The 12,482-nt window shown below is 34.1% G+C and overlaps 1 protein-coding gene across 1 annotated transcript in view; it reads right to left on the bottom strand.

Annotated features, from left to right (window-relative positions):
- The window catches only part of LOC139695278 (zinc finger protein 345-like), a 97,630-nt gene that overhangs the window by 53,857 nt on the left and 31,291 nt on the right, over positions 1-12,482 (bottom strand). The window contains exon 9 of the mRNA XM_071593974.1: positions 3,714-4,050. Coding sequence (XP_071450075.1) covers positions 3,714-4,050 — 337 coding nt within the window. The remainder of the gene's footprint in view (positions 1-3,713; positions 4,051-12,482) is intronic.

Genomic DNA, 12,482 nt, shown 5'->3' with positions numbered 1-12,482 from the left:
CTATAAGTTCCGTACAATGTAGCGCACTTTGTACATGCTAGAAAAATATTAAGTGTAAACGTGGCATTCTACAATTTCTCTTTGTTGCAGAAAGTTATGCATAAGTGCTTGTTAAACATGACATTATGTAACTAGTTTTTGAAAAGAAGACTGAAGCAAATGGAAAGCTTGCAGAAAGCTTCTTATATTACATATTACAGGACAGCCTTCAACAGCAACATGGTGCAACAAACTTCCATTTGACACATTTCTAAAGTTTCTGCCAAACCTCAAATCTGATGGCTTAAACAAAATCAATTGGCACACAGTCAGCCTTTTTTCCCAAATAATATAATGACCATTCTAAGAGCATCATGCTGTCAAATGCTTTTCCAGTCAAATTTGAAGCAAATCTGACAAGATAAGAAGCTAAGGGATGATTCACAACCAATACAAGGAGACCAACATGAAAATCATTATTTATATACATTATCACACAGAGGTAACAATTATTAACCTACATTTGCTGCATCTACAACATGAATTTCTTATATCAATCATACACATTGAAGCTATTTCTCACTGAGGAATAATATATATTTATACCAATGAACAATTAAATGGGTAATAAATGATTATTCATTGACATAAATTAATAACCAACTGGCACACCTCATTGCAGAATGACTTCAATGAGTTTTTGGGCACGATTATAGTGAACTCAATTAATGACCACCATGAGCACTTTATCCCACAGTAAATAAGAAATAACCAGCCTAAAATTGGGCATTTTAACTATCAGTCACATACTTTACCCTTAAATGTCATTCATCCATTATTAAGACCAATACCATGGCTGAAGACCAGAATGTCACCTTTTAATAAATGATGCAAAAGAAATTATACCTATGAAAGCATAATTAGGAAAGGGGTTCCAAACTTTTCCAAAACACTGCAGCACTGTACTAAAAGAGTGAAGACAGCTACAGAGCATCACCCCATGCACCCTTTTAAAGAGTGATGTATTGTACATTTTTTTGGCTAAGAAAAGGATTGCTACAGTAAATGGGAAGGACGTTGTGGAACCCCTGCATTTTACCAACTACTTACATCTGTGGATGGCACTCCGGATGTTTACCACATAATGTAAAATTAAATTATAACATTACTTTCTCAATTTACAAAACTGTCTGTGAAAGATGGGATCTGACATTTCCCCATCTAAAACCAAAAAAATAGCAGCACAATCACGTCTGCTTTAATTACAAAACTCGAGCAGGGAACAGGAATAAATGGGTAAAATTTCCAACAGCCATTGCACTAGGTAACACTTTTCAATGGTTGCCTAATTCGAAGCATCAGAATTGTAACTAGCTAATAACGGTGTTACCATGAAACATTAAAGTGGTAAAGTAGGTAAAACAAATTTCATAGAATCTATAAAAAAACTCTATCAAATGATCAGGCATTCATTTCATTGAAAGTAACAAAGTGGTATTTGTATTGCAAGGTGTCTTCAATAATGAAATATGGAACTATTTATATGCATATGATGAAGAAATGGCAAATTCTCCCAAAATTCTATTTCCTGTTTAAGACGCCAATTTCTTTAAGTCTATCACCTTTTGCATTTTTAAAGAAAAAAACATTAAATACACCCGCTCAATTGCCAACTAAATTGCTATAGTTATAAAAAAACAGCCTTCAACAGATTGATTACCTTTGACTAGTTTGACTAAATCTATTTCAAATGACTGGCTTCTTTCTATTTCATTTTTTTTAATTCTGAAAATTTACTGTTGTTTCATTTCAACAATTTTGTTCCGCTAAAAATTATTAATTTCTATATATTTTTTATCTCCTTCTACATCCTCAAATTTGTCTTATTTTTAAATAGTCATTGGGGTAAAAATATAGAACACAAATTCAATTATAATTTTTCATTCAGTTTTTCACATAAAATATAACTGATTTAGATATTCATTATAATTTAATTAGAACTACATATATTTTAACGTTACTACACTTAATCTCAAAAAATTTTTTAAACTACATATTATTTGAGAATTATTTTTTGCCAAAAACAATATAATTAAGGTGTTGAAGTTTCAGGGTATCTCAGTCTCAAAATATTTGTTTTAACTACCAGTGCACTATGGCAACTTCTCACAGCGTGATAAAAATGTGTTTTCTTTGAAAGCCTAAAAAATGTATGATGGTTTCTGATAATTACTGCACCTGGTACTAAAGGCATTTGCAATAAAGGTAATTCCTCAATGGCAATAAATTACAAACATTATTTCATCAATTCAAGTTGCTCAACATTTAATTCTCTGGCTTCTGGAATATCTTTTACAGGCATTCAGGACTTTTTTTGGAGGGCATAGGATATTAACCAGCAGACTGGAAAAGCATAAGTTAGAAAAAAAGAGGACTGCTAAAACAGTTTGCACTTTAGATAATTGCATTTGAATAACTGAGAAGTGGATAGAAATTTATACTTTAAAAAGGGAGCCTTAATTTTTTTTGGTAATTAAATAGAATTAGGAGAAAGGTGTTACCTAAGCCAATTTCTGTTGATGAGGAAGTTTTGGTAAAATTACAAGGCAGTGAGCATTTTTTCCCAAAATATTTGTACCAGAGTTTTTTCATTTGTGGATTGTTTCATTCAACTCCATTAAAAAATCACAATTGTTTGTGTACAAAAGGTACATGGCATTATGAATGAATATATGCAATATTCCATGATACTATTATATAGCAAGTATTGCCACATTTGTTGGTCATAATTATGGTGGAATATATATTAATTTCTCAGCAATGTACTTAGCAACTGGCAGATTAAATGTGGCTCCTGAAACATTAGTTGCTCATGACACACAAGAAAAAGGTCAGAACCTTAATTGATTACTGCTACACCATTTGCCTGATTTTTCCAGAGACATAACTCCCTGAGATATTTATAACCTTAGTTAATGTATGTATTAACTATTGCTTTAAGTATATCCCTAGACAAGAACACTAATTGAAAATTATAAACTATATATTTTTATTATTACCAAATTTTACTCCATTCCAAAGCCAAAATACTGACATTTTTCATTTTTCTAGAATTACTATGGCTTAAACTTAAGAGAAATACATCCATGCAAAATATAAACATTCTGGGTTTGCCATGATTTTCTGATATTCCATTAGCTTTCTTCAATTGAAAAAACTCAACCCTATAGATTTCCATGCTGAGGTTAGAGTCTAGGTGGGGAGGGAATACTAAAAAACAAATAATCAGCTACACTTATATACTTTTTTAACATTTGGTATAAGTCTTATTTCTCTGAGATTTGCCTAACCGTTTTAACTTTACTTCTAAAATAAATGTTTCCAGTACTTTACCTCTTTAGGAGTATTTGCACGGCCATCAGCTGGCGACTCAATTATTGAGTCGTGTATTGCATTTTAGCAGTGAAATGTAAGCATTTAATTCCCGTACGTTATGGTGGTAATATTTCACATACATGATTTAATTATCTTTCTACAAATAATAATATGATTAGGAGATATGGCCACTATTCAACAAAGCCATGGCTTAACTTTGGTTTCATCACAGTCCATGTCTGATCCCAGCTCTCACTAACCAGAATACTAGCAACTGCCACAAACCACATAGTCATATAAAAAGTTAAAACTTATTGGAGTGATGCCAGATGTTACGCATGCATGCTGCACACACTTACCTGAGAGAATGCGGATCCGCAAACATCACAGCGGTATGGTTTCTCTCCAGTATGGATGCGCCGATGGTTCCAGAGAGTAGAGTGCCTTGAGAAGACTTTGTCGCACACCTCACAAGCATATGGTTTTTCCCCCGTGTGGATACGCTCATGGTTCTTGAGGTGCGGGCCCTGCGCAAAGCGCATGCCACAAACCTCACACTTGAATGGCTTCTCACCCGTGTGCACACGCCCATGGTTCTTAAGGTATGCCGCCTTGGCAAATGCCATCCCGCACACCTCGCATTTGTACGGCTTCTCACCCGTGTGCAAGCGCTTATGGCTCCACAGCGAGGAATACCTGCAGGGAGGGGGGGCAATGCACGTGCAAATAAAGAAGATACGTTAAAATACTATCACAGCCACATTTTTGGTGCAAAGATAACAAGAGATCATTTTGCACCAAGATCTCATTTTGTTGATGAAAGTTGTTAAATAATAAATTTCAATTTGTATTAGCAATGCACCAATTAACAGAGGATTAATAAAAATGCAAAATGATGACATTTCAACAAAATGCAACTTAAGAATATTAAAGCAGCCATTTTACTTGAAGCTTATATTCGAATATTCATTCAATTTTCCAACAAAACAATCAATTTGGGGTAGGAGAATTCACAATATGAACTTCATGCCTCCTTGGAATTACCATAATATACCCGCAAAGACATCATTATGTATTATTACAAAAATAAGGGGTATGGTAGGTGAATAAAAAACAATTTTCAGAAATTATATGTTAGTTTCCCCATTGTTTTCATGGAAAAATCACTAAAAACTCACAGCTATGAGAAAGCCTATCTACATTTTTTTTCTACAAGAGACCCCCCACTGGTATCCGGAATGATTGATGGGTCCTACCAGAAACCCAATTTCTAATATATTACATTTATAAAGCTGCTGAATTCCATTAAGCTTTCACCATTTTACGGTAATGGCATACTTTCATTTTTTTCAACCAGTTACTGTTGCATTGATTAAAATTAACAAGCCATTAACAAGTTTTTAAACTCAAAAAAGAAGATGGTCTTACAAGGAACCATTTACTATCAACTATCCACCGGGATTTCTGTTACTGGTTACTAGTAAAACAGTAAAAACAACATATATTGTATTTTCTCATGCTTACAATAAACATAATTTTTGAGGATGATGATATGAGGATTATATGAAGAATTCCTAATGCAAAAGGTGGATGTATACAAGTTAATGACTGAAAGATAGATTGGTTTTCTTGGTTATGGTTAAGTTTATATTTATGAAGGAATTAAGTAACATTCTTCAATCTCAGATTTATTCCCTCTCATTCAATGACTGGTCTGCATGCCCAGAATAACTTTGCCCCAATCTTCCATTTTAAAAACGAAAATGTTTTGCACCTAATACCTTCAAGCCAAGTTTTAAAATTCCTCAATGCTATTTTGCAACTATTGAATTCCATGTGACAATATTTATAGCTTTGATTTTTTAACTCTGTGCACTACATCAAGCAAAGTTATTTTATGAGAATATCTTATTGTAAAAACTTTGAATTTTTGAACAATACACTACAATTCATTGAACGTGACAATAAAATGTACATTTGCAAATTTAGTATTATGCTAGGATATATACGAGATTTGAAGATAGCTTTGGGGTAATACCATTACTGTAGAGCTTATAAAGTAAATTCATCTGCTATAATTTTCATAAAGTTCACATACTACTAATAATATTAGTCTACCAGTTTGTACCTTCTTTTCTACCTCTTTGTGTACCCAATAAGTATTGTCAGGAGTACTCCAACTAAAATTTCAATATCATCAATTTGAATTTTTTAAATCTGAAAATTGGTTGATTGCAGCCTTTCCCAACTCTTTCCTCATGTTTATTCTCTCATATATCTTCCATCTCTTTCTTTCTTCTTATAAACCTTCCATTATCTTCCCACCATGTATTAGTCCCTTGGCCTTCTTGTGCCACCTTTATTATGTCTCTCAAGACCTCAACCAATGCATCATCTTTTTCTCAACTTACTCCACTTTCTTTTCTTCTTACACTCTTCTGTTCAATATTGTTCTATTGATTTGATTATCAGCATCTGCCTTCACAGCACCAGGTATTGCAGACTTCTCTAGGAAGCTTTTCCAATGTTCCATGCCTCTGATCCAAGGAGTGCCATATTCCATACGACTGCTTGTTTCTGCATACTTTCTTTCAGCTGAGTAGTTACCTCTATGAAGTGAATGCTGTCTAAGTTTATCTTTGTTTCATATCTGTTGAGCTCCTTCCATATAATTTTATTTTACTTGTGGGATAGTCGAAAGATTCCACCTTTTTTAATTTCTTCCCTTAATTGCAACACGTCTGCTTTTCTGTTTTGCATACTAGGATTTTAGTTTTCTTTATCTTCATTAATATATTTTAAGTAATTGGGCTTTCATGTTCAATGATGGCAGAAGTCTTCCTCATTACTGTAACGTGAAGTGGAAGTCTGTGGAGTGGATCATGTTAATACCATCCCTGTTCTCCTATATTCCTTTGATACCTATGCTGAATCCTTGCCTCTTCCAGGCAAACATAGGTTGTGGGTTAAACACATGCGAGTGAAGTATTGCCACCTCCATCTTTTTAGTAACTCCTAATGATTTCATGATTCATGTCCCTAAATTTGGCTGCTTTGACTGATTTTCCTCTACCAGTAACCTCCACCTGGAGATTCAATTTCTGGACTAATTTATCTTCTGATTACTTTACTTGGAAGAATGCAATCACACAACATTGGAAGGAAGTCCGCATTTTATTAGGAGATTAATGTGATGAACTACTAACATCTTATTAAAGTAATACAACATATTGGGCACCCATTTCCTATACCCCAATTCTTAACTCTTCCCTGATTTTTCTGGCATAATTTTCCCTAATTTGTTCTAATGCCCAAGATCTGATTTAAAAATTGATGTGAATCATTCATCATCACTATTTGTGCCACTGGTATCACCAAGTTCAGTCCATTTAGTTATTTTTTTCATTGCTAGGGTCTGCATATATGATAGCCAATGCCAAAAATGAACTGGGCTCACAACTGACACAAATATCATTTCCACTCCGAATTCCCATGCTTAATTCTGGACGTTTTTTTGACAAGATATGGCCTTTTACCCATTCTTTTTATTTCCAACCAATGGGTGATCTTGTATAAGATAAGAATGCGAGTTCCATTTGAACTTCTGTGTCAGCTCAATAAAGAGGAAAAACCATTGTAATCTACTCAAAGGTTGGTTTGATTCATGACGGTAGAGCTCACCTAATATTATTATTAGGTATTCTTTATCTCATAGATCCGAAAAATCCACAATGCAGAAAAATATCTATGGAACATTTATTTTGCTTTACTACTAAGTATTCCATGAACTATATGCCTCTGGAGCAATTGATCAGGCATCAACAAGATACTAAAAAACCAAAATAGAATTATGAGAGCTGTAGCTTAATTCAAAGTTGACCATTATAGGTAGGTGAAACAATTATGCTTCTGATGAAACTATTTATGAGGTTCTCGTGTTTACAAAAAACAATTTGGTAAATCATAGAAGTAGGAGTAATATCAATCCTCATTATACCTGCAACAAACTTAAATTGGACATGCCATCCTACAGATGAGTGGTTAAATATCCTCATGATTTAGAGAAAAGGCTCTGGAAGAGAAAACTGTTGTGGTATGAATTCAATTTGATCATACTAGAGTTTTATGTAAAATACCCATGAACTGAAGAGATATCTATGTATATAAGGATCTTTTAATCAATATAAATAATTATTATTAAGCCCGACGTGTGAAATTCACATATTAGCATAGGGGATAGGGATACTTTCCCGATTTGATATCCAAGAATTTGCTATCCAAAATATCACCCAGCTTGGGTGAAACTAGGAGTCACCTAGAATATACTTGGATTCTAGTCAGTAGCCAAGCGCTCTACTCACTGGGCTACCAAACCTTCAGTGAGGATAATATGTTGACTATGCATAATTGATGAATGGACAAAAAAGCAGTAAATATTTAATGAAATTTATTTTCTCATTTAATGTAAAAGCAGCAAAACACTTTTTTAATGAATAAGATAAGCCATGAGTGTTTAGAAAAATTACATAAAATTCATTAAAAATGCTTAAAAAGATAGCTATGCATGATTAACTACTCCAAACAGTGTGACTCATTGCAGGTCACTACACACTATTATTATTATAAGGTAATCTACCGGTTAGGGTAGGTTTTGGGATGGACACAACTACCAAATAAATATTTTTTGACTCCTAACAACCTACTCTACATCAAGTCCATCTTCATCTCTGTGTACTTCCTTCCTAGTGTCCAACATCCCTATCCTGTTCCTGACCTTTCCGTTTGCCTAACATTCTCCCCTCTATTGGAGTCTTTAGCATCCCACTGCCGATCAATAGCCCTTCATCCACTTTTTCTGCCTTCTAACAAACCCCTCTCCTCGCCCACCATACGTAAGAGGATCGAACCATGGACTTTAAATTTATCAATCCAATGCCTTACCTCTCAACCAACGGTTACCCTACACACTATTAGAAAACTGCCGGCCCCGGTGGCGGCGGGGGTAACGTCCTCGTCTGCCATTCAAAGGGTCGCGGGTTCGATTCCCGCCTGGGTGAGTTTCCCTCCATCTAGGGCTTGGGTGTTTGTAAATGTGACATTGTTATCGTTGTTAATAGTTCGATGTAAAGGCCTAAATGTGCTGTTTTCGGACTTATACTGAATAAATAAATAAATAAATAAAAGGAAAAAATTTCAAAGAACAATTAAAAAAAAGATTTATGGAACTATTGGAGCATTATTCAATTTTGCCACTAAAAATAAAATATAAGCACCATCATGATGAGCTTAGAACATAATGGAGCATAACGAAGTTTTCTTGCTTTGCTTAATATAACGTTTGATTACGTTGAAAACAGCTGAAGTATCCCTACCATTTTCCAGAGAATGACTCTTTGATTTACTTTTCATCAAATAATAACCTATCTTTCCCTGATAACATATCAAACATCTGTTGTGTCACTCCCTGCAACAAATCCTTCTAATGGTCTCCAGGAATGAGCGCAAATGAAGAAATGATACTCAGAATCAAAAAGCATCTATCATCATCCTTCAATTTATAATAAACGCTGAAACAGTAGCTATTAAACTCCTCTATGCATTATCATGTTCACTCTCAAGAGAAACATATGAACAATTTAATAAAACATGATTTCACTTCCAAAGAATTTTCAAGTTTGGTGAAAACCTTAAGTAATGCCAAGCTCAAGCCACATTATAAGTTGTAATAAGTCCGCAGAGCTGTTGACACATTTTCTAAATTTAAAATTTACAGCATAATAAATTTTCATGAAAACGAAGTCCATGAATAGCTTTAAGGTATACATCCAAGTGCATGTTATAAGTGCTATTGGCATTTAAGGCAACTTCTTCAAGTGAAGGCTGCGCTGTATTATTCTGACTTTTACAGGCTTGATCGCAATATAGGCCCTTTTATTTTTTTTCTTCCAGATTGTTGGCTACCATTAACCTTTTTCTCCTTCAACAGTTCAAGTTTTGATTCCAAATGGGTGATTGGGAGCTACTAATTTTTGTATAATCATCTTCCTTACTGAAATGCTCAGTTTCCTTTATAGTATCAATCACCTCATCTGCCGTACTTGTGAACGTCCCAATAGGGACGTTCACAAGTACGACACCAGGGGCAAGGAAAATCTTCATAATGGCCATTGCAGAGTAGAAGTACTAAAAAAAAAACCCCAGAAGTTTCAGGAAGACTACTGTTTAATCGGCTTCCTGAAGAGTTAAAACGAATACTCCCCCAAGAAAATAAATTCAAAAAAATGTTAAAACATTTCTTTTTAAATAATGTTTTTTATAGCGTCCAAGAGTACACAGAAAGAGCCAATGTAGGAAATTCAACTTTTTTAAATCCTTAATACTCATATATGTCATGTACATTATTATTCCTAAGAACCTGTATACAATTGATGTAATTGAATTTTTGACGAAGCCCATACAATTATGTATTGTTCTATGGCGAATAAAACTATCTATCTATCTATCTACCTCCCTATCAGGCTGAAGAAATTTATGCTTTCTTTCGCTGCAACTCTAGTAGTATTTCAAAACCAATGTATAAGTCCATCTCAAGTGTGGACTGTGATTGCCAACAGATGATATTTTCCATTTGACCAATGGAATATTTTGTTTCCTAAATATTCTTAATTTCAATGGGTGGCCAATATAAGCCTTCACAAATGTCTACAGTCAAGTTCAATTGCAAAACTTTATTTCCCTTCTCACTCACAAAATTAAAACAAAAAACCTGTATTTATTTCATAATTTTACCCAGTTGAAACAAATTCTAAATTTAATCCTATAACATATTGATTTAGGTCAAAATCCAATCAATTCTTCTAGCAAACAGTAGTTTGAACAGTAGTACAGATTATATCCTTGAGTATTTTCACATCAATGTTCAGCACACACAATGCTGATTTCGCACACAATACTCACAATGAATACATGAGGCATTTAAGCAGCTTTCCTATAGGGATTGAAGAGCAACAAAGCAGTAGGAGAGATATGGCATTTTCTATTCTACCTTATAGTACTCATGGGAAAATCAAAAGAATATATTATTGATATGGTGCTATCTCAAAGTATAATTGCAGGAAACAGAATATGTATGGATCTCCTTTAAATGTTTTACATTGATTTTGGTAACAATCTTCACTTAAGATTGACAAAAACTTGAATTTCGGACTACCTCTCATGAGACGACTGTTTTCTTTCCTTTTAAGTTTACTAGGAATAAGGCATCCAGTTACCACTGTGAACACATATATTGCTGAAGTTCATGTGTTCCAAATCATATTGAGCTATTTAGCTACATAAGACACGGTATACATGCTTGTATCCAGCAAGCCCAATTTGAACACAACCGAAGACGTTTTAATGGGCTCAAGTGGATGAACCAATTCCACAATCAATGGTATCAAGGCAGTGAAGGTATTTTGCGATTGATTATAATATTATTACCATGATCCAATATCAACGACTAATACACAGTATATAATCTACATTAATATGGTACTAGATATCCAAATCTAGAGTAATGTCACAAGCACGCTACCCTCGCTAAGATATTGATTCAAAAGGCAAAACTCAATGCCAAAACTAGCCTCATATACAATAAAAGTTCCACGCAAGCATGACATTTCATGGGTATACATCAAGAACAGAAATCAAATGTGACCGAAATTCACCTGCGTGAGTCTTGAAATATTCTGGAAAGAATTGAAACCTTTCGTCAAGTTTCGCCTGCAATAGCTTCATATGAAATCAATTTTTACAAACATCTAATAAGAAACACTTTTTTGAGCAATATGCCGTAAATATTTAAAATACAACGGCAACAAATTACAGATAACCGGCATATTTTAAACATAATTAACTAAATAAGCTACCACTGTATTTTGCGGCTGACCCACAAAAGAGTTCTTAAATGGTGAATTTTATGCAAATGAACACCCAAGCCGAGCGCTACTTTCGCCGGATACAATACCTCCCGGGTATAATACCTCTTTAACTTATCTATTGTTAGATATGCATGAGAAAAAATCTAATTCGCACATTAAGCTTCCGAATAAATAACTATCAACAATATGAACCCAAAATTATCGATTTTAAACCTAACTTAAATAAGACAGGTTATGAACATAGGCGTCCTTATCATACCCGATTGGATACACAACATTATAAAGGTTAAATAGGTCGCGGTTTTTCGCATTTAGTCTTTTGGAATATTTTTTAAGCTTAACTTAGATCCCAATATACAACGAAGACAGTCAAACTACACTCCGATAACACCAGGTAACATGAGTACATTTATTGCAGAGCAAACGAACCCGTTCTACACCAAGAAGGCGTCAATTCATTCTACTAACATAATATACATTATACATACGTCATGGTTCTTACATGGATCAGATATCGACCGAACTGGAACGCTGGATGGCGGCGGGACGCTTATTTAACAATTGTACGAGATTTTAACGCATACGAATAAGCAAAATCGCGTTAAGAATACGCACACGGTTTTAAACGCCATGCAAAAAACAGTTGAGATTTTTACTACCCCCGTCTAAGTTGCAGTGCACTTTTCAGTTGTTTCATCTGAAACAAACTCAATGCTACCAACCGTAGAAAATCAATAACGTCTTCGGCATGGAAGCTAACATAGTTATTGAACACGGCAAGAAGACTATCATATATGTAAATGTATTGTTATAACATTTTATTTAAAAGACCTAAGTCTATCGATTACATATGCGCATATTGAATTCACGCCTAGTATGGGGGGTAAAAATAGTTTTACGATGCTGATCTCGTATAATATAAATAAAGTTGCATAACATAATTGTATTTAATATTTTTACCGAAGAGGTCTACTTTAACCACCCAAAACGGGATTATGAGCGATTATCAAGGCACTCAACTCAGTTATTCGGAAACCCTACACCTATTAAAATAAACCAGAAATTCGTTAATCAACAAATATGGCACACCCATTTGTATTATATTAAATGCAGGCCATTAATTCAAAAAGAAAGAACATTTTCAAACAATATCAGAGGGGCGACCCTTAGTGGGAAAAAACATTTAAAAATTTATATTATTCGACC

This window comes from Hetaerina americana, unplaced genomic scaffold (assembly GCF_022747635.1).
Source record: "Hetaerina americana unplaced genomic scaffold, ioHetAmer1.1.p SCAF_6, whole genome shotgun sequence".
NCBI classification, from domain to species: domain Eukaryota; kingdom Metazoa; phylum Arthropoda; class Insecta; order Odonata; family Calopterygidae; genus Hetaerina; species Hetaerina americana.
This window is presented reverse-complemented; position numbering and strand designations above follow the sequence as displayed.